Source organism: Pseudomassariella vexata (genome assembly GCF_002105095.1).
Source record: "Pseudomassariella vexata strain CBS 129021 chromosome Unknown BCR38scaffold_1, whole genome shotgun sequence".
In the NCBI taxonomy this organism is placed as follows: domain Eukaryota; kingdom Fungi; phylum Ascomycota; class Sordariomycetes; order Amphisphaeriales; family Pseudomassariaceae; genus Pseudomassariella; species Pseudomassariella vexata.
The window spans coordinates 1,729,333-1,752,411 of record NW_024467956.1 but is presented as its reverse complement, the minus strand read 5'-3'; the positions used below and the strand labels follow the sequence as shown (position 1 = coordinate 1,752,411).

General features: G+C 49.0%; 5 protein-coding genes across 5 annotated transcripts; 2 read left to right on the top strand and 3 right to left on the bottom strand.

Annotated features, from left to right (window-relative positions):
* Positions 1–283: 283 nt before the first annotated feature.
* Positions 284–2,027, bottom strand: BCR38DRAFT_330921 (uncharacterized protein; the record flags this gene model as incomplete). The annotated part of the gene is made up of 5 exons (XM_040855005.1): positions 284–597; positions 688–1,252; positions 1,467–1,588; positions 1,653–1,823; positions 1,901–2,027. The coding sequence occupies 5 exons, from the start codon at positions 2,025–2,027 to the stop codon at positions 284–286; spliced, it is 1,299 nt and encodes a 432-aa protein (XP_040720973.1).
* A 5,664-nt stretch (positions 2,028–7,691) lies between these two features.
* BCR38DRAFT_453933 (5'-nucleotidase) lies at positions 7,692–9,527 on the top strand (the record flags this gene model as incomplete). Its single annotated transcript, XM_040861652.1, has 2 exons — positions 7,692–8,800; positions 8,867–9,527. The coding sequence occupies 2 exons, from the start codon at positions 7,692–7,694 to the stop codon at positions 9,525–9,527; spliced, it is 1,770 nt and encodes a 589-aa protein (XP_040720972.1).
* Positions 9,528–9,558: 31 nt separating this feature from the next.
* Positions 9,559–11,067, bottom strand: BCR38DRAFT_492512 (uncharacterized protein; the record flags this gene model as incomplete). The annotated part of the gene is made up of 1 exon (XM_040864694.1): positions 9,559–11,067. The coding sequence occupies one exon, from the start codon at positions 11,065–11,067 to the stop codon at positions 9,988–9,990; it is 1,080 nt and encodes a 359-aa protein (XP_040720971.1). The 3' UTR covers positions 9,559–9,987.
* Positions 11,068–17,874: 6,807 nt separating this feature from the next.
* Positions 17,875–19,410, top strand: BCR38DRAFT_330408 (uncharacterized protein; the record flags this gene model as incomplete). Its single annotated transcript, XM_040854958.1, has 1 exon — positions 17,875–19,410. The coding sequence occupies one exon, from the start codon at positions 17,875–17,877 to the stop codon at positions 19,408–19,410; it is 1,536 nt and encodes a 511-aa protein (XP_040720970.1).
* Positions 19,411–20,052: 642 nt separating this feature from the next.
* Positions 20,053–21,245, bottom strand: BCR38DRAFT_519788 (uncharacterized protein; the record flags this gene model as incomplete). The annotated part of the gene is made up of 5 exons (XM_040865147.1): positions 20,909–21,245; positions 20,817–20,853; positions 20,692–20,759; positions 20,461–20,641; positions 20,053–20,405 (listed from the first exon to the last, which is right to left on the bottom strand). Exons 1-5 carry the CDS (start codon positions 21,056–21,058, stop codon positions 20,053–20,055), a joined length of 789 nt encoding a protein of 262 aa, XP_040720969.1. The 5' UTR covers positions 21,059–21,245.
* Positions 21,246–23,079: the final 1,834 nt, after the last annotated feature.

The window sequence follows — 23,079 nt, the reverse complement described above, 5'->3', positions numbered from 1 at the left end:
TGCTTGTGTACTACCGACACTTGCTCGAATAGCTCCTATTAGCTTTGCTGTGGCAAGGTAGGATTCGGTCCATATTCATTTCCATATACATGTTCAACACGCCCAACGCCATGCATTGATATAATGCGAAACTTTGGCACATTCGACTGCCATACACAACCTATAGGAATTGTTGTTGATACGGATACCAGTCCTTTGTTACGTTCTTGTGTTACTCGCGCCCCAGGTGTCCCAGACCACCATGCCATTGGTATAGCAACAATCAACTCCCGTGCCCTTCCGTCTAATACCCTACTTCCCTTGCGAGTCTTTGCGGAATAGGCGGCGGAGGTTTCTTTGCCCGGCTAGGCGGTGGTGGTGGTGGGCCCTTCTTCATGCTTCCAGACAAGCCGGTATTGCTAGTTGTCCGGCTCAAGGAACCATAGCTAGTTGCCGGGCTTTCGCAGCGATCATATTCAGGGCTGCCGCTGCTGGTATTGGTATCATAATCATCTGCGAAGACATCTTGACTTGTGTTTTGGTTCGAGTAGAGCTTGCTGACAGGTCGTAGGCCATTTCGTAATGCATTTACATTGGGGGGCATGGTCGGTGCCGGTGCTGGCGTCCGCCGAACAACTTCTTGTGGAGGCGGCATTGGGGGTTCTCGGTAGGAGGAGGTGCGGGACGACGGACCCTCAAAAGTCCCACTGCTGTAGGTCGAGGCACGGTTAATGGCCGGTCGTGGCGGAGAAGTTGGAGTGGCAATCCCAGAGTTGCTGTTGAGACGGTTGGACCGAATGGGCATGCGAACAGGTTCGGGTGTCATCTCTTCATCCTCGTAGATGTCCTGCTTGGCTGCTGAAGCCCAGCGCTCGGTACGATCCTCGCCACCATACGACCTGGTAGTGTTGCTACGACTGCGATTCGTTGGGCGACGTCCGAGACCGTAATCGGATTGGCCCCCGCGAGAGTAGGATGCTGGCTGGCTTTGACCAGAGACCCAGTCACGACGCACGCGGCGCAATTCTTCGGCACAACGGTCATAGTAGTCCAACTCGGCGTCGAGGAACTGGGTGAGGTCGGAGACTGAATCGGCTTCGGCTTCCTGTATGTCTTGCATCCGGCGGAGCACATCTTCGGACGACTCTTCGTATTTGGCCTTGGATGTGCGCAGCTCGTCTTCTAGCCGGAAGTCTTCTCGCTTGGCCTTTTGCATCTTTGCCATGCTGGCATCGTAGGCAAGGCGACGGTTCTCGAGCTTCTTGCGGGCAGACTGGGAAATATATTGTTAGCCACTGGAATGGATTGGTGGGCCACAGGGCGATCCGATTTGATTGGCATGATACTGATTTCCACAGACGACTTCGCTCTGTTGAATCAAATCTGTGTAGCCCGATGTAGCTGCTATGTAATGCCATGATGCGTCGTGCATCTACCGCACGAGGCGGCGTCGGAAATAGGCTGTTTGGGAAAATGGAAGAAGCAACACCTACTTGATACTCCTTCATGGTGGCGAGCGAACGCTCCAATGATTCGAGCCAATAATTCGAGGCGTGTGCGACGTACGACTCCTGGATTCCGGCGATTCGCTCGTTGGCCCGACCCATAGCTGCAAGCGTCATACGTCAGCGAACAGAAACCCCTGGATGCAGTGCAACCAAGATAAAGCATACCAATCAAGCTGTTTCCAAACTCAGAATCCGGCTCAAAGTCCTCGCCATGGCTGATCATTGTTCGCCCCAGGTAGCTAACGGGAAGACCCTTCTCTTTGTCGTCGAAAGTTTCGCCTCGACGGGATAACGACTTGATGTAAATGTTCATGGACTTTTGCAGACGTTCCATGCCTGTAAAGTTATTCTTCGTGTTAGCAGACGCAGCTACCCGCCGTCAAGCAGACCAAAGTGTCGGGATAGAAACATACCATCGTGACGTAGGGCCATCTCCGTCTCCAGCATCTTGAATTCCTCTGACATGCCCGTCTTGGACTCTTGTCCCATTTTCTCGCCCGCCCATTGGAAGGCACGGTCGAATTTCTTTGTGATTTTCATGTTGACTGTGGTTTTGGTATGTCGTCTAGGCCAATTGATGCAACAGGTTGGCTAGAAGACGAAGGAATGGTTCTTGTTGAATAAAGAACAGAAAGTGAAAGCTCCTGATGGCTCGACAGGTATTTGACACAATATCTTGCCAGGGTCCTGGGACGATCAATGGAGTGTTATCAGCGTGGCTATGCTCCGGCCGCAACTAGCCAGGGGGTGTGGATTGGCCAGAAACGTAGATCAGCCCAATAAAAAGCTGCCGAAATTGGAGCCCGCGCGGCAAGCGGAATTTGCCAGGGTGGTCGGTGGCTGGCGTTCAAGGTGTTAATCAATGGAGCAGAGCGAATGAAGCGCTGGACTAATAGGTCTTTTGGTCGTGCAACGTATCAGGAGATCATCACATCGGAAGCCTCGCCAGCAATTGTTCGTCCCGTGTACTTGTGGTACTTATGTAGGGGCTTAGAGAGATCGGAAACAGCGAGATGTAAACTCTAAGAAGAATCCCAAGAAACACTGGCCAAGAAAAGGGGGGCAAGTTTATGCAAAGCCAAAGTGGCGAGTCGGCAAAAGAAAACGATTGGAAAAAGCACAACCGAGCAAGAGAGGAAGCAGATGGAGAATGACGGGTTTATCAAGCATTGTTCAGATGGGTTTCGATAATTAAGAGTCAATAATGCCACCAACGGAAGGACCTTATTGTGAGTCGTTTCCTAGAGCTGTCCAGGATTTTCCTTCTTGTGCTGCAAATGGCCAGGGCTAGAAGCAGGGACGATGCAGTGCAGATGGAACTGTTCACTTGTGCGAGCGGGGTCGAGTCGATGATTCGCTGCTGCCGTTAATGGACCCTGGAGTTTGGGGTGTTCAAGGATATGGCGTCGAAATGGCTGGAGAGTGGGATGGCAGATGGATGGGCAGTTTAGCTCGTGAGAAGGAGAACGGTTTGATGGGGGCAATTTGCTAACAGTTATCCGGAAACCAGGAGGGCCCTGAAGCCCAACCTGTTTTCAGTATTGGTGGTTTAACACAGCCAACCATCTGTCCTCTCTGTCCCCTGACTTGTTATCGAGTCCTCGTGTCGTGGCACCATTCAGTCGGACCATTTGATCCCATCATATCATCTCGTCGAATATCCTAGGGCATTCGCGTTGCGCGTTGCGAACTCAGCCTCGATTGGCAGTTTCCAAAAGCGCGCGTCTCTTGGAGTTTCGGGAAAACGTTCCAGAAATTCCTTAGCCCATCCGTTCGCTGGTTCCAGCCAGATTTCAGTGGCTGTCGGTTGTTCTCCACTTGTGCAGGGGTTGTCTCGTGTCGCTTGAATGGTTGGGAATGGTGGAGTTGCATTTGCAACATCGGACTTCTTGGACAGCACGTCGTACTGTCGTCACCATTCTTGTTCGTCCAGACTTTTTTGGGTCGTAGGTCGACGTGTCTTTGGCCGTGGAGTCAACCTGCTGGTGTTTAATTTAAATCCGTGATGACGAATCGTGCAGAGTTTTCCATCCGAAGTTCGTATCGTCATCACGAATCTTCAACTTTGGACGATTTGGATACTTATTTTAATTCCTTCAGTGCATTCAGGACGGTGTTCGAGCAGAATCACCATTTATCCCCGACATTTCATTTGACTACCTCTACAATGATCTGCAAGCCATTAAACGCCACAGACGCACATACCACCTTGACCTGCTTCAGGCGACATAGCCTAAACCCTTACAACCGCCCAGCAGGCTTGGCTGGACAGCCAGTTGTGGGACACACGGTCCGACGGGGTGCAGGTGAAAGCAGTTGTGAACTGCTTATGCTGCAGTAGCTCTAAGGGTGGAGATGCTTCAGTTTCCCAATACTTAGTAATGGCAGGGACGAAGAGATGGAGCGATCGAAGCTGCGAGTCAAGACTGGATGAATGGTAGATGCAACCACCAGATCTGTTGGACCTTCCAAAAGTTCTTGGGGTTACAAGTTGGAGTTGCACCAAATGGAACCCACTACCCTGGATTAATTCGTCGGCTCAGGGACACCGACGCCACGTGCAGCATTGGGTTATTTGCATCAATGATCTCTGACGTCGACAATTCGGATTGGGATTTGACGCTGCTCACCGAACTCTAGCAGGCTGGTGGAAGCGTGACCGCCGACGAAACAGCAAAAAGCATCGCCGCCGCAACTGTTCCTCAACTCGGGATCTTCTGCAGCGATCCCCAAACTGGTTCAGCTTCAAGACAGCCTCACTAATGGGTCGATCACGCACCGCTACTCTGCGTTCCAAAGTCTGTGCACGGTACCTTAGCCGCACATATTGCCGCGAATTCGAGGAAAGGATGCTATCGCTACTTGACTGTGAAGACTTTGTAGGTAACGCCCGGAACTAGGTACACCTATCCCCAGCGTATATATTCTTTTTAATAACCAAATACCAGGAATTTTAGACTGGAGGAAACTTGCGGGGCATAAACCATCATCAACCTGCTTGCCTCGGAAATACCAGGCAGCACACTTGGTATAATGCTTACTTGCATATGTCATACTATGTCATACAACGTTACCCCGTGGAGTGTGGCTCCGATGAGTATGCTTCGACATCCTGTTACGAACCGTTGGCCCTGAACCAACATTACAGGCCGTCGGCAGGCCAGGTGGATACAGACGCTAGGATCACGGGACCCCGCATCGGAGAAAGGAAAGGACCGACAGGTCACGTGACATACAGGGGTGGATATGTTGGCTATATTCGATATGTTGGACAACCAACATACCCAAGTGGGGATCAGTGAAGGAGAGATGGGTATATAAGGGACAGGACCCCCAGGCATTTCATAGATAGACAGTCTCTACTTCAGTGATCAATCTAAGCATCAATCTAACCCATTGGTGAGGCAAACTGCCTTAACGACTCTATTCCCGATTACCCTACTTGAATACTTCAGTTACCCAAAGCACTCTACTCCATACGTCAAACCCCGATATTATTGCTTGAGGACTCCGCAGCAGGACTTACTTACTAGCACAAACCCTTACAGACTCTTTAGCGGTTTACGCAGCTAGACTATTAGAGGTTTCGTTACACATCTCTCGTGGATTTTTTTGATGTGTTATTTTAAAGCATGTGCTTTTGGACATATGGTTAAAAGTGGGACTTGATACGTTGCTAAGAAGGGTTCGGAATCTCAAAGCAACAGAAAGTTCACAACGAAACGTTGCTCAACTGGGCTGGGAGTAAGCTGGAGAAGAGTTAAACCTGCGGTAATCATCTTGATATCTGCCTGCCTAAGCACGTTCTAAGATGACCCAAATCATAGTTATCTGAGAGGTAGTAGTAGAGCGCTGCTTTATGTACACAGGCCCTAAGCCTCCTCTGGTAAACAAGACAACTGTTACGGCTCCCTTAACACGTCATTAGAAGTACGGAGTATGTCAGCGGTATCGTGTCACGCCGTGCCAGGGGTTGCAATCCTTGCCACTACGCCACCGTACCAGGTGTCTTCACCAAAAGAGACCAATATCAAAGTCAGGGACTTTGGTATCTGCAACCACTTATCAATCTGTTCAGACCAGTGTGGGTCAATCACGTGACAACTATCACACATCGAGACATTGAATCATTGAGACTTGGTGCCGATCAAACGCGGAACGTGTAATAGAAGAAGGAGATCATCATTTTGGTCACAATAGAGCAAGAATCTCGGGTTGATTTGAAATACTTGTTACAACCGCTCTCATATCTCGTCATCTCAAGCATTGACACACCGCATCGGGATAATGCTGGCTACTAGGCCTATATATATATATATATATATACTGTTTTGTTTGTCTTCAGACACCAGAAGCTATTCTGTCTGTAATAATGAAGTGGACTACTTTTACCTTGGTTCATTCCTGATTTGCGGATGCCGTAATTATAGGTTCTTCTGCCGATATACCGCTACTATGAAGTTATACGATTTTTAACAGTTCAAAATATGTCATCGTGTCACGCCGTGCTAGGGGTTGCAATCCTTGCCACTACGCCACCGTACCAGATGTCTTCACCAAAAGAGACCAATACCAGAGTCCCTGACTTTGATATCTGCAACCACTTATCAATCTGTTCAGACCAGTGTAGGTCAATCACGTGACAACCGTCACACATCGAGGTTGGTGTTATGTTTCCTATGCACTTGACTGTAACGAAACCTATAATAGTCTAGCTGCGTAAACCGCTAAAGAGTCTGTAAGGGTTTGTGCTAGTAAGTAAGTCCTGCTGCGGAGTCCTCAAGCAATAATATCGGGGTTTGACGTATGGAGTAGAGTGCTTTGGGTAACTGAAGTATTCAAGTAGGGTAATCGGGAATAGAGTCGTTAAGGCAGTTTGCCTCACCAATGGGTTAGATTGATGCTTAGATTGATCACTGAAGTAGAGACTGTCTATCTATGAAATGCCTGGGGGTCCTGTCCCTTATATACCCATCTCTCCTTCACTGATCCCCACTTGGGTATGTTGGTTGTCCAACATATCGAATATAGCCAACATATCCACCCCTGTATGTCACGTGACCTGTCGGTCCTTTCCTTTCTCCGATGCGGGGTCCCGTGATCCTAGCGTCTGTATCCACCTGGCCTGCCGACGGCCTGTAATGTTGGTTCAGGGCCAACGGTTCGTAACATTGACCACTATGCAATCGATGCCAGGTGGAACGACGTCATGGTCCCACATATACATTTTCCAGGCCAGCTCTCCCTTTTCTGGCTCATGACGCACCTTAAAGACTACCTTTATTACCATATTCGATTTCTATGAGTCTTGAATACGTGAATACGTGCTGGACTTGTGTGTTGATTAAGTAGTCTAGAGAAATGCCGTACAAAAAGCTTTACTCGTTAGATCTAAGCCATTCCTGTTTACACCTATCTCGGATCATCATACCTAGCTCTTTATGCAATAAAGAGTTCTCAACTCAGTCTTGGGTATGAATTCATTCGGCAATCATCATCTCCCAAGGCGAAGTACTGCTGCAAATCAAGCCCCGATAAATGCATGTGCTTCAGCTGCCAATCTCTAACCAGTCCGTTCCCTGATTCAACTTTCAAAGTTGCTCAACTCAAGTTCGCCCAATACAACTTCATGATGATGCCACAGCAACGCAACCAAACCATCGGTCATCGGCGGCCAAGATATGACACTGACTCTTGACACCTTGAACTTACTCTTGTCCCACGTGTGGAGGTCATTTCCGCCAGGCTCACCGAAGAACCGGCACGCCGTGTCGAAATCGGAAGCAGGAGCCGACCGGTTTCGATATGCCAAGCGGCCAAGAGGCTAAACAGACGGACCAAGATTACCTGTGTTACCCGTATTGATTTGATTTGCGGTCATGCGGTGGTACAGACTTGGCGACGCGCTGTACCTGGCTCATTGGGTTAAGTGCGCAGCGTATCAATTGACCCAGGGCAGTTGTGTGCTCGTCGGACCTCCAGATATTGGATAGCAACGCGTACCGGCGATTGGGGACATTGATTGGAGCAAGATAGGTTCGCCATTATCATGACGATAAGCATAAGCTTTGCGAGAACACTGGGATCGTCGACTTACTTAAGGGTCGCGACTGCCTAAGCGGTCGAGTGAGAACGGAATTGGACCAGCTGCAGAGACTTACGCATTGGTACGACTAGCTCAGTTGACACGGTGACCGCATCACAATGGCTCGTTCTATGCTCTCGCTCTTATCGCTTGCGACTGCTAGCTTGGTCGGTCTAGCTTCAGCCGAGGATGTGCTCTACAGTCAGCGTATGTCGAAGCGTTTCATCGACGACGAGGGGAATTACAACATTTCCTTCTACCACATCAACGATGTCCACGCGCATCTTGACCAGTTCTCGTCATCCGGCACCGACTGCACGAGTCCCACCGAGGGCTGCTACGGAGGGTATGCCAGGGTGAAGACGGTATTGGACGATACGCGGCCAGAGCACCCCGACAGCCTGCTTCTGAACGTCGGCGACGAATTCCAAGGCACATTGTTCTACAGCTTCTACAGGGGCGAGAAGATCGCCGAAACGCTGAACCAGATAGGTTTCGATGGCATGACCATTGGCAACCACGAGTTTGACGGTGGCGACGACGAGCTGGGCGACTTTCTCAAGAACCTAACCTTTCCCATCATCTCCGCCAACATTGTCTCGGATAACGAAAAACTGAATTCAACCATCAAGCCGTACCATATCTATGATGAGTACGAGCTGGCTGTCATCGGTGTTACGACCGAGACCACCGCCAGTATCAGCAGTCCAGGCTCTGGTACCACGTTCACCGATGCCATTGAGGCCGTCCAGAACACAGTTGACCTGATAAGGAGCACCACCAACATCACCCGCATTGCCGCCATTACTCATATTGGCTATGAAGAGGACATGCGTCTGGCACAGGAGACCACTGGTCTCTACTTTATTATGGGTGGCCATTCGCACACCCTCCTAGGCGACATGGAGGATGCTTCGGGACCTTATCCGACTATTGAGCAGAACAAGGATGGTGATGACGTCTTCATAGTCACCGCCTACCGCTGGGGCGAATACCTGGGATATATTGACGTGACCTACGATGCCGAGGGCAAGGTCCTCGCATACCACGGTGCGCCTATCCATCTGACCAACACCACGGAGCAGGACGAGGATCTGCAAGAGCAGGTCGACGCTTGGAGGGAGCCATTTGAGGAGTTCGCCGCGGAAGAGGTTGGCACGACGAACGTGGTCCTTGATCAGAGCACCTGTCAGGAAGGAGAGTGTCTCCTTGGCGACTTCATCGCAGAGTATGTATTTACTTGAGGTGGCTCGTGATGAACCCCCCTACCCTGCAATGCTAACCGCTGCTACAGTGCCATGCTCCAATACCGCCTCGATGCAGATGCAGATATTGCGTTCGCCGTGACTAACGCGGGTGGCATCCGAGCCACAATCGACGCCGGTCCTATCACCCGTGGCCAAGTTCTCACCGCGTTTCCTTTCGGCAACGCCGTCGTGGAGCTGACGTACACAGGGGAAGAGTTATGGACCGTATTTGAGGGCGTTGTCTCCGGGGTCAATCAGATCAACGGTGAAGAAGTCACGTCTTTTTTCCAGATCAGCAAGGGTATCAAGGTCGAGTACAACCCAGACGGCGAAGTTGGCAGCCGTCTCGAGACTATCACGATTGGCGATTCGCCCATAGACAACTCCACCACGTACACCATTGTCACTATTGATTTCTTGGCCGGTGGTGGTGACAACATCTTCGAGCCTGTGGATGACCTCGTCGTACTTGACACCCTTGACGAGGTTCTCGTCGAGTATATCAAGGCGCAGAGCCCCATCGACATTGAGCTAGACGGCAGAATCTCTACTGTCACTGGTGGGTCTGGTTCTGGCTCGGGGGACGCCACTGGAACAGCAACTGGTACCGCTTCAACGCCATCAGAGACCAGCAACGGTGTGAGTGGTCTTGGACCATGTATTGCTCTGTTTGTATTCACCCTCATGCTAAGTATAGTGGTGCTGTAATTGGTATTGTGATGCCGCCACAGCAGAGCGATTCAAAGCAAAATCAAAATATAATAATTAATATAGAAGACTGTTCATTACACGCTGTCTCTGACAATTCTTGTCACCGAGCTTAAACGCCAAGTCGAAAACCAGATCGATTTGCCAAAAGATTTAGCCCAACCCAATTATACTGGTCACTGCGATGGGAATTACTTCCCCTGAGATGATAGGATCGCTGATATTCGATAGTCGATGCTTCGAAAGCTACACCAAAATAAAGGGGGCATCCAAGCCTTTGGGGTTCAATGCACAGCAGTTCGCTTACATCTTCAAACTCCAATACTGTTCAAAACAATCCAGGATCAAGACCTAGCGATACCAGCTTAGCCACCAAACTCATTCCTCCTTCTATTAAGCCTCAGCTAGAATAGCCACTATGCACTCCTCAAGGCTGTCCTCAGAGGTACCTGATCCTTCATCATTCCACGTTAATTGTTCTTAAGTCACGCGAGGCATAAGAAAAACCCATCGCTCCTGTTCCGCCTGCTCCCTCTTCTCTTCCTGCTTCACCGGCGCACCCCCTCTCGCCCTTGCGCACCAATATCTTCTTCTCTCGACGCTCCCCAGCCCTAGCCTTTCTCGCAGCGTCCTTGGATCCGTCAGGGTCCACATTGCATTTGCTTTTGGATGTCTTCTGTTTTGTGCACAAGGCACACGTGACGCCGGTGCCGTCCTTGAGAACACGGCAGTTGATGCCTCTTTTCTGGCAGGCGACGCAAGGGCCGACCGGGTTGTCCATACCCTCTCCGGCGCCGAGCATGCGGTTCGCGCGACGAATCGTGTTCACTGTCTTCTCGCAAGGACCTTCTTCGGCATTGAGCATGAGGTCTGCGCGACGACGGGAGTTGACCGTCTTTTTGCGGGGAACTTGGGGTGCTTGAGGTACTTGGCGCATTGAGGGGGCGGCTGGGATCGCTGGAGGGATGGTTTGGGCTTGAGGTTGCGTTTGAGGGCAAGACGGTGCGTTCAAGATGGCAACGATACTTTTCGGAGGTGATTGCTGCGTGTTTGGCGTTGGTTCAGGGGTAGGAGTTGGTGTCGGCGCCCACTGGCCGGGGGCCATGATGAGGGGCATCCATCTTTCTGGTGGTGGTGATTGTGTAGGCTTCTGCGATGGTTTAGACGCCATTTGACTAGAATCTGTCGACTTAGATTTTGTTGACTTGGACCCCGTCGCCTTGGAGTCCGTCGAGTTGCTCTCCTTCACCTTTTGACTTTGTTGTTGTTCTTGTTCTTTCTTCTCGCGCTCCTCCCACTCGTGCCAGAGATAGCCGTGTTGCTTCATCGAAATATAGTCGCGATGGTGGGCTGGCTTTTGCCAGCGGATGTCTTGGCCTCGCGTTGCCACCCAAGGTACGCCCTCTGGGAAGTGGAAAGGGCCATTGGGCTCTTGGAAAAGAATATCTGGTAGGAGTTTGCTATAGTCCATTCCATTGTATCCGCTGGCCAGGTACTTTTGCTTCGGAGTTAAATTCATTGCTATGAAGGTCGCTGTCATGAACGGGTGTTTGATAAGGTATTTGGATTTCGTTTTTTCGGGGCCTGGAGGAACTGTCGAGATGGATATTGATTTTTGATTTTCTTCTTCAATATGTATCCAAATTTGCGAGCCTGTCTAAAAGAATGGTTTCTCCGCGGAGTAGTTGGTTGGACCGTCGAACTGGTTCAGGCAAGATTGTGATGGATGGAGTTTGGACATGATGGGAGGGTCAGCATGAGACTCAATAGGTAGTTATCTCCGTGACAGTGGGGTTGCGACGCTGTTTTCAAGTATGGTTTCAACTACTTTCGCTACTATCCAAGGGGGAAGGAGCATCTGAGCATATCGTTCATGGGAAGGCCAAGTAGGATCCATCTGGTTATTGGCGGCTTTATGTGAAAGGGGGAGATAATTTGGCGCAATCTGGTTCTTCCATGGTCATTTTGGAATCCTCTGCGAATAAACCCGTGTGCATGAAAGCATTGAGCTTCTGGCATTGAAATATGTTCCAGCATGCTTGAATGTTGCGTGCAGATGTCCGTAAACACCATGTGTCGCAAAATGCTCATAACATCCACTCTACACTCTTCACTCTTCAGATTCCGAGAACTTCATTATATTGTGGAATTGCATCCAGGGGCTCTATGGGCATTGAACCTCCTAAACCTTAGGAAAGAACAACTAGAACATTACCCCTGTACTCCCTATGTCCCTCGTCTATCTTTCTAAGCTACTGTTTCCAATCAGATCGCAATAAAGTTTGAGTCCAACCTATCAACTTCCCGTTCTCCATCAGCAGCAAATTCTACTAAGTTTTATTGAACGTTGTTACTCGTATTCTCCGAAAGATCGCAACGGTCAACCCTCTTCTAACTGAAACTCGGAGACAGATATAATCTATTATTTAATCCAAGTTCGAAGCCTTTCCACAAATGCCCCAGGTCTCTCTTTGAGTCCTTATTGGGATACGATTGGGAAATTAACAAACGCTGTCGAATAGTCATTCCAAAATATATAATTTCAGATCACAACACCGATCTTACCTGGCTCCCGAGCAACTACAAAGGGGCCACACTGCAGAGGCACAGAAACGGCCGAGAAAGCCTCTCCTGGATTGAGTTCCGATATGGCTGAAAACGGACTTTCTGTGGCTTCTCGATCAGCACAAGTTGGTATGACAACCAGCCCTCAACCCACAACTTCTACAACGCCCCAAAGTGGTATTTCGCCAACCGGCAATACTGAAGGCTCGAGTTCAAAGCGTGGCACGATGCAAACACCATAGTTACTGGGGATGGCTCCTCCCGGATTTGGCGTTGAACCGTCAAGTGAGGAAGACCGCCAACCTTCGACTTCTTCAGATGCAGCTTATCCAGCACCAAACCAAGCATTTAAAAAAAACTTGGAAGAGCACAAAGAACGAAATGGAGCTCGTCATGAGAGTGCGCGGGTCCGAGGGAGTGGCCAACCTCAACGGTCTATGTGGCCTTGCAAGGCCAGGAAAGATGGCTGACCTTGTAGAGTGATGTACGAGTTTAAGTCGGACGGGACACCTAGGTCGAATAGATGAGACCTCTGCGTGGAGCAGAAAAGAAATTTGTTTAGGTCGCAACCCGTTCTAGGGATCGGAACGTTTGGTCGAAAGTTATAAATAAAATCGAGGGTATCGAGAAACATATTGAGTCAGCTAAGAAGGCTACTCTGTTAGAGACCCAACAGGAGAACCTGGTAAATCTAGAGAAAAGCAACTGTTCAAGACGAGAACATGCCGCTATCCAAAAGAGCTAGGACGGATGATACTTGACTTGGTCGTTGGGGATGTCAGTTCCGTCAAAATTTCGCAGAACATAAGTTTTGTACAAACCAGAAAGGTGTAAGTGGCGAAGTAGTAACTATTTCTGTAGTAAGCAGAACCACGGTATCATCGCTCCTTTTCACAGGTAATATCTTCGTTTTGGCTCATTCGGCTATTTTCGTATGACGAAAGAAATAAGAGAAGCCATGCAGCTACTTTTAGCAGGGTAAAGGACAGAGAAGCGGTGGGTCATGCTTTTGGAAAGTGCAGACTTCAAGGTCGTTAAGATATGGACAGCCGTCCTCGGTGGAGGCCGAAATAGTTCAAGGGCAGATGTTTTGATCGTGGTTTTAGTTTTCTGGGCGAAGCCTTACCTCCTATTATACCTTACGTGTCACTTATGCCGTGATAATCAGCCCCCGTCCCGAATACGATGCCTATGGATGCCTTCGAGAGGTGGTATATACTTGACGAACGAAGTCTTTCTACTAGCAAAACAATCAACTACTTGATCGAAATATAATAGATAAAAACATAGTTTGTTGACAAACCCTAGTAACCCGTATTGTCCTGTACTTATCCCATTAAAAGGTTGAATTTATGCGTGTATTTCATGTGTTTCTTCGGTTGGTATTTGAGTTAAACTCATAATACCTAAAGGTTTCAATAAGACTGACCTAAAATACTGATAACAAGGCCTATCTACTTAACTAATTACGTTACATCATAGTTGTTATACTATCGTGAGTCTCTCGTCTCATTCGTATCTCAGTATGCCAATACAGTCACTCCCCCTCAATTCTTCTGCAGTGTTTATAATTGATGAATTCACTAGCAATTAGGAACATGGCAAAACTCTGAATAGTTTAGGTTACATAGCAAAACTTTCTGAGAGGTTCGGCCTCAGTTGATAGCATTGACATATTGTATGAAAGGACAGCAGAGGTGTCTTCAGATCGCACCTACCGCCACGCAGCACCTTAGGAAGCAAGAATCTCCGAATGCAAAATCAAGCAGAGACCTAACAGGCCGAAGCCTTCGTCATAACCATGGACGAATGACGCCAATACCCACATGCCAGAGGAGATATAAACAAGCCTCGAGTCAACCTAATCAACCTCACCATTCCCTGTCGTTGAGTTGAACAAACGGCTATCCAGATTGGGCTGGGTTGACTAGTTGATAAGGTGGTTACCGTAACTAGCCGGAAATGAGGTTGTCGTTAACCTCACATGCAGGGCGGCGGCTCCGTAGTTGCCTCCTCTGCAGGCTTACCCGGTTCATTTATCTAGTATAAATATGTAGCCGTGTCAGCTGCTATAGCCTATTGTAGAGAGTCAGTCTCCTGAGCTTGCTAAGCCGGCCATATACTAAGTTCGCAGTGCCTGGAATATACCTATGAGGTTAGCGTTAATACTGGGACCTGTCACGACCTGGGTTGCATCGCATTGGTAGAGACCTCGATTAGGTGCTATCGACGAAGATTCTACTCTAAGGAGCGAAGGAAAGAAGATGACAACTTAGGTTTGAGGGAGCGCGACTAAGTCGTCCACGCTTGGCGGGGCTCCTACAGGGGTTATGATTGGCTTCCCATCTGGCACTGCCATGGCAGGTGTTCCAGCTGTAAGTCACCTGGTTGTAGTGAGTCTGCGAGGGTTGACCTTCACAGGACCGCTATGAAATTATTATTATCCTACCGGCAGATGAAAATAACCGCTCGTATTCGGCTAATATAACCTGTACTGTAAGTAAGTCCAATGCTATTGACGAGAGCCGCGGGTACTTGAAATGGCGGTTATACTAGTAGCTAATAGGGTTAAGGTGGTCTGGCCCTCGCTTATAGTTACTAGTATATCAAATAGCGTATTAGCGAGGTGACGATGCTATCGGGGTTAACGCTCTAGTGGTTTTCCAGGAGTCCATAGCATTAGGGAAGCAACTTAAGCGCTAGAGGACCGCCGAGATGACAGCGAAAGTTCCTACAGGGCTAGGAGGGGCCTCTAGCACGTGCAAATAACTAAAAATTGAGAGCCCCTAGCCTTAGCAACTATTTGGTAACCAAGTCACCAATCAAGTCTCCAAATTGATATTGCTTGGCAACCAAAATCTGGAGAATTGGTGGGTCGCGTTGGCTGGTTGACGTCAACCCTTGGCAACCAGGTTGAGGTGGTTGGGTTGTCTTGAGACTTAGATATAAAGCACTTCTCAAGATATATCTTTAACCGATCGGCATGACGATATCCCTTGGAGAACTGTACAATGGAAGGGCGCATGATTCCGCTGGAAAGATGATGATGACAGCCCTTACTGGCGGCTTCTTGGTTTTCATCACTGAAATTTGAGACGGGCAACTCGGACATTATGTCCTGACGCTCAGCAAACATGACCCTCTTATACACTCCAGGCCATCAAACGTTCCATTATAAAACCCATGCCAATGCTGGCCCCCTATCAATCGTGAAGTCGGATCCGGTCGGACGAACCGCAAGCGCTACATTGCAGAGTCCCGGGACCCACGAAGACCCCGACCGATAGCTGCCGGGGAACTTGGTAGCCAAATTCCATGTAGATCCTCCATCTTTAGACCGAACCGCAGTATTATTAGCTTCAGTCGCGACCTCATTGTCACCAACAGAAATCCCCGTATGCACATGCCGGAAGCTCAGCGAGTACACGCCCGCCGACGGCCCCTCAGCAACCTTGCTATTCGCCGCCTCCCACGCGTACCCATCCTCACTCCGGAACACCCGCCCGGGATCCACACGCCCGATCGCATGTAACATATCCCCGCCGCAGCAGCAAGACGAGCCCCATTGGCTGCAAACCCGAACTCCCACGCCAACGCATCCAGCATACCATCCGGATCTACGACGTCCTAATTGTCTCTACCACCTGCCATCTCGATCAGCTGGAACTTCCTATTCACAGGATCGCTCATCGCCATTCCTCGCTCCATCCCTTCGAAAACGAGACAATCACAAAACGCCGCCTCGTCCGCGTTGCTGAAGGCGAATTTCCACGTCCCGCCGCCATCGCTCATAGAATAAACACGCGAATCGGCGCCCTGACCGATATATAGGACGACGGCACGGTCCGCAGACCAGGCCCTCACGTCACAGAACTGGAGCTCGGCGTCAGATGGGAGCAGTGAGGAGCCGACGGAGGCCCAAGTCCAGCCGGCAGCTAGGGTCCGCAGCAAGGTGCCGTTGGTGCCAGCTACCTAGGCGATTTGGTCTGAGACGGGGCGAGACCACGGAATTGCTGGGTGCTGCCTGTGTCTCTTGCGAGAAGGTGGACGCCGAGCGGGGGAGGAGGACCAGGCTGCCGAGGTTTTCCCCGACCAGGTACTTAAAACATAACGCGCTCCGAGGTTCAACATATGTTGAACTTATCCGATAGCGGCACAGAAAGACATACGTAGAGGCTTAAAGTCGTGAGGCTAGTGGTTAGTAATAGGGCCTATAAAGGTTTAAATTATTTATAGTTATATATTGTATTTTATGCCATTTACTTAATTAGGAAAAAAGCCCTGTCTTGAATTCAACATATGTTGAACCTCGGAGCGCATTATGTTTTAAGTACCTGCTGAACTTAGGTTTTGTACCTGGTCAGTTTACGCTCGCGGCCCGTGAGGAAGGCGATTGGGCGTAGGAATGCCACGACGATTAGTACGAAAGATCGGCTTTAGATTAAATGATGTGAAGATTATATCTCCAGGTTCTTTACTTCGGGCCAACACTATTCGAGCTTAAACACTCTGGCATATTGAATTATGTTGTTGCGGCGAATTTGGCACCATCGAATTAGCCGTATCATCATTACTCTCCTAGGCAGGTGCAATGCTAGCAATTCCCAGGCAGCGCTTTATTTCCGCGCAATCAGAAAATAGGCATGCTAGCGTGGTATAGAAACGGAAATCATAACGGTAAAATGGGAAATTGCAACATAATGTGCTTGTTCGCCGAATATTTCCCAGTTGACATAACCCTTACGGGAATGGAAGGATGTGCCTGAACAAGAGATTGCTTCTCCGAGCTTCTCCCAGGCTACGTCAACAACTATTAGAGACTGTCAGCGGCGTTTTACAGTCAATACCAGACCAAGGAGCCCGAAATCAATGGTAGCATTGCAGTTGTCAAATCAATCAAGGAAAGTTCTGACATCCCCAACTCAGAGCGTAACACTTCAAGCGGAGACTGGGACAGGGCCAAAGACGAAAAGTAAGCTTCTAGTGGACTTGTCGAGTTGAAGTTGATGTTGAAGAATGCCTCAGGTCAGATGTTTCTTGTTTGAAGTTTCCTCTTTCGACGGACACATGAAACATGTGTTCGACAGCTGTGAAAACGTAAAGTAAAATTGCAATGAGACGGAATTGCGCACAGATGGTGCTAGTTGATGAGCTGGCAACTTCGTGGAATTTAAGAAATGTTATCAGGCAAGACCCTTGATAGATGCCATCTTATGAGCAAGTTGTGTCATGACAATGATCGATGATGGTGCAAATTGCCTATCTAGATCGGTAGCCTTGACGGGCATCTCGCAACCACCTGACAATAAGATCATGCGCATGTCAGAAACTCAAAACTCGTCTATCTAATTTCAATAATTTCCTCAAATGGCCATAATCTAGAGCCTTTAGGCTCTTGGATCGTCGACATGGATGGAGCGGGAGGCGTTTTGTTTAAACCCCCTGCTAAGGAACTCCTCCAGCTCGAAAACAACGATTTGCTTGATTAGAATAGTGCTTGAAAGTTACGCCGAGCATAAATGTAAGTGATGCATTCCAGCATGGTCCTTGTAAAGCGGCCCCAACACGGACAGTGGGGAGATACGTCAAAATTGTCAGCAACCCTACATAATAAGACTTGAGACACTGTGAGATTGCAGCACTTTTCCTCATACTTCTTATGTAACTGCAATCCGACTAATCGATGCAACATCTGCCATAACATCAGGTTCGTGAATTCGAAAAAATGCTTGTCAATCACAACATGTGGACGTGGTCGGCGGTAGTAGTGGGAAAGCATGTGATGGGCTGGACGGGACTAATATGTTTTTGCTACTTTCTCCTCGCCTTAGAGGTGTTCGGTCTTCCTGGCATATCTCACCCAGTCTCTATAGCTATTGAGTCTTACGGCATGCTAGAGATATTGTGGTATCTCTTCTGGTTTCTCCCGTATAAGTCATACCTGCAGAAACCCGGAATTCGCCTCGAGCCGATGACTAGGGCCCAGCGAAGGGCGATGATCAGATCTCTCCTCAACACTGTGCCAGATATTCTGATCTTCCTGCGGGGATGGTTTGCGAAAGCGCATCTCGACGAGATATATCGGGAAGACGTGATGGACTGGATGTTGTGGGCGTTGTGGGGAACTGAAAGCTTCGAGGGTGTGGACATGGAGGAGATGGATGAGTACATCCAGGAGGCCGAGATCAAGGCAGGTAGCAGATTGCGTCCTGGTCGAGGAGGTGCGAAACCAATTCGCGTCAACATCGACCCCGTCAAGATGGTGCACCGGTCGCTTCTGTTCTACGGGCTGATAGGTTTTCTGGATGTCAATGCAGCCATTTTTATGTTCTTCCAGGGTTTCAGTTTCTGGAGACAACCTCGGTCCAACTTTTTCAAGGTCTTCCCACCGAGACTGCAGACGCTTGCTTCGCTGAATGCGTCAGCTGCCCCGGAATTCAGCTATTTTTACCGGCGCCACAAGTGCAAGAGATATCGACCCATCGTCTTCTGCCACGGGATCGGCATTGGGTTGGCGACTTACATCCCCTGGTTGATGACGATACCTAAAGACATTGGGGTGCTCGCCATCGAGCTACTTCCCGTCTCAGGGCGCATCTGTCCAGAGGCTGCCTCAAGCAGCGTCTTCAAGGAAGGCATGCGTAAGATCCTGTCCCAGCAGGGCATTGACGACTTCGTTTTCGTCGGCCACTCATACGGCACGCTACTTGCGCGCCCATTACTGGAAGACCCCGTTATTGAACCCATGATGAACTCGATGGTCCTCTGCGATCCAGTTGCCATACTGCTCCACCTTCCAGACGTTGCGTATAACATGACTCGACGGGAACCAAAAACAGCACCTGAACTCGAGATCAGCTGGGGCGCGGCGCTCGATCCCCGAATCGCCCACACCATTTGCCGACGTCTGAACTGGCAGGAACATTACCTTCTGCGGGAGCACCTGATCGGAAGGCGTACGACGGCCATCGTGGGTAGCCGTGATTGCGTTATCCACCCTGACGCCGTGGCTAGTTATGTCTACTATGGCGATGTCAACTACACATCAGCTGACGTGGAGGAGTGGAAGAAGACACCAGAAGAGTGGACGGGGCGTGGCGAATTGGAGCTGTACTACCTGTACGACAGAGATCATGGCCAGTCTCTTCTTATACCAAACGAATCTGTTCAGATCACGGAAGTGGTCGAGAAATACTGCCGGATTGACGGGGGACCAGATCCTAAGTTGGGGGCGAAGGACGTGGACACTCCAGAACCACCCCCCAAGCACCCAGCCAGGTCACACTTCAGCGTGCTTACCGATTCAAATATGGTTTAAATTTCATTGAACATTGTACTGCAGTTTGCTTTTAGCGTTTCGGCAGGGCACGGCGGGTTGGGTGGCACTTTGAGGATGCTAGACGATAGGTGGAACTATGGCGAATACTTGACGTTAAGATGACCCAAGCACACCGGCTATATGCTGGGTGTAGTGCTGGAGCCAACTGCCCATAGATGGACCTTCCGTAGCTGCCGGTTCCTAGGGCTTAGTCTCATCGTCTTCACCACCAATACATCATGTATTGCCTAGAAGTAAGCATGGCAAGTGGTAGTAGTAAGTGATGCTAGTGAAAGTTGAAATCGGTTAGTAATCAAGCGAGCCATACCCGTGAAGATGTTGTCATTAATTCAACTATCCTTGATCTAATAAGCTTGTTAATTCACGTAAAAGTTTCGTTATTGTGTAGAAATTCGCCCCATTGTCGGGCGGTTGAGATTGGCCTGTTGGTGCTATTGGTCAGCAGGCAGGAACCCTGGATATAAAGGTGTAAAATAAGAGAAACAACCGACCAATTTCGTATAAACATTACGAATTGTAGAATAAAATGACGTGAATTGAAACATTCTTGACCTGTTATTATTCTGCTACAAGAGTAGCACTGTTCAACTAAGATACTCGGGCCTACAACGAAACCCCAATTCATACCGTCTCGTGCGCCTGCTCTTGACGACTTGCCACCTCTAAATCATCAACGCCTAAGCAGTTCGTCAACCCGACCTCCGGATGACTTGTTATCCGTTTCAAGTTCGAGTGCGCATTTTTCCACTCCATGATTTTGGTACATACAAAATGCCTGCCAATGTGGAACACACTACAGTTTCTGCTTTGTGACTGCTCGTCGGTCCCACTGGTTCTGCATTCGGCGTTGTTGTGTGATATTGATGACGTCTGGAACAATCTATCAAACATGGGCTTCAGAGTCGGCAGGGAGGCGCATGTTATGGCGGCGTTGACCTCAATTCCTGACCACATGGCAGCATCGACTCCACTTACTGTGGCGGGAAGTTAGCAAATTACATCGATTATAACAGAAATGCTGTAGCTTACATGAGGTATCAACCTCATTGTTCGGAACAGAGGCTGGTATTAGTGAGATAAGTCTAATTACAGACGTGACGCAAGCACTGGCTTCCGTGAGCCGCGATACTCCCCGTCGGTACTGGCAAACAATCGATAGCTTGCAGCAAATCAAGCCGAGATTGTACAAGGGGACCGTAGCCCAATAACCCTTATATGAATCAGCTTCGTTGCAGTGTGATATGTATGGATCCAACTTACATGGAAGAACTTCTCAAGATTTTCTGGAGGTATGCTGCCAAATGATGCTCCTAGTCCGTATCTCACCACTGCAACCAGAAGGTTAATTCCGACTAGTCCGGCAGCCCTTCATGGTCGTGACATACAGTAGATAGCGACCACCATGAAACTCATTGATGCACACTGTTCCCATTGTCAAGCCGCACACTCGTGGTATTTGGGAACAAACGTAGCGTACCACAGCTATCGCCATCAGCCAGTCGTCGGCGCCTGGATTCTTGATAACGAGCACCCTAGTGTAGAGCCTTGTGAAAACGACGATGGTAGAGATAGATGTCAGGAGGATGCTGCTGACCAGCAGAGATACGTCGTTATCCGGTACAAACATGGCTGCCAATGGTCCCCCAAGAGGTCTCTCCCTAATAGGAGGCAAGCCGTCACGCCACCCTTTTAGTTCTGCGGAAACGCTCTGGGCGAAAAACAAATGACAAATATGAAGGAGTGGGCATCTAGTCTCAGGTTGATTCGGTCGAGCGCTACATCAGAAGAGACGATTGATGATCTTAGCAATTCAGGATCGACCCCTGAATAGTTTGTTCCAAAAGTGTCGATCTGACGAACCCTAAAGTGTAACAGCCAGGAATCAAAATCTGAAGGGGGGACGGAATTCGCTAGGGGTAACATTGAAACTTAAGAGCAAGACTGACAAGACAGCATGTCCTAACCTTATCTCCCAGCATTCTATGCCCGAAACTTGACAGATTCGAATTTCTAATTATTCCTGATGACTAGAATGGGTATTTGGCAATCATATCGCAGAGTTCATCCCATGCCAAGCACACCCTCATCTTTCCCCACGACGCCAATTGCAAGAGGCCAGATGGTCTCAAGGAATTTGGTTGTTGACATGAAGACGTTTAAATCATAGTCCCGTAACGGGCAAGTTTCAATCGAGGACCTCTATGGGCATGCACAATGTAAGTTCCGGATCTTGTGCCAAATCGTCCCGCGACACAGGGATGAATCCGAAGCCGAACCTACGCAATTTGTGTAACGTACCCCACAGTCCAATTGAACACTTTCGCGCATTTCCGTACAACCTAGGTTTTATCCCTTATTTTCCACCTTCTACAATGGCACGTAATTGGGAAGAAAGCGATATTCAATTAGCGCTTCAAGCGCTTCAAAATAACCCCAAACTAAGCGTACGATCCGTAGCACGGATCTATAATATCCCTCATACAACCTTACGTCACCGATATCGCGGCGGTACTTCACGACAGGATATACGATCACCAACGCAAAAGCTTACCTATTCCGAAGAAGACGCGATCGTACGCTACATAGTCGACCTAGATTCACGATCATTTCCTCCTCGAATAAGTGGTGTTGAAGATATGACGAATCGACTACTCCACCAACGCGACGCAGGACGCGTCGGTATTAACTGGGCTTCGAGCTTCGTACGAGGACAACCAGACCTCCGGACGCGTTTTGATCGAATAATCGACTACCAGAGAGTCCTCTGCGAAGATCCCGACGCGTACCGCGCGTGGTTTTATCTCGTATGGAATACAATTAATAAGTATGGAATTCAAGAGGAGGATATCTATAATTTTGACGAGACTGGGTTTCTTATGGGTCAAATCTCATCCGAGATAGTTGTAACGACCTCTGATCGACGTGGAAGACCTAGAACAGTACAGCAAGGGAATAGGGAATGGGTTACAGTTATCCAGGGCGTCGGATCGGACGGCTATACTATCCCTCCGTATATCATCTTTGCTGGTAAAACTCACCTATCTTCGTGGTACGAAAATAGCCTACTACCAAAGGATTGGGTTATCGCGGTTACGAAAAATGGCTGGACTACAAATGAAAGAGGCGAGGACTGGATTCGACATTTCGATCAACATACAAAGCTTCGTACGAAAGGTGTTTATCGCCTCTTAATTCTCGACGGCCACGAGAGCCACCACTCGACCGCTTTCGAGCTCTACTGTAAAGAGAACTCTATTATCACACTCTGTATGCCTGCTCATTCGTCGCATAAGCTCTAACCTCTCGATATCGGCTGTTTTTGTGCACTGAAAAGAGCGTACGGTAAAGAAATTGAGGATCTTATGCGGGCACATATTACCCATATCTCGAAGGAGGACTTCCTCTTCGCGTTCTTAAAAGCGTTCCAGGCAACTTTTACGATATCAAATATCCAAGGAGGTTTCCGAGGGGCAGGACTCGTACCGTACGATCCGGAATATGTGATTTCACAGTTAGATGTGAAGTTACATACTCCAACACCTCCGGGTACCTCGTCTGGCCTTCCTATTATCTGGGAGTCGAAGACCCCAAATAACCCAATTGAGGCACAATCCCAGACCGAATACGTGAAAACCCGAGTTATACGGC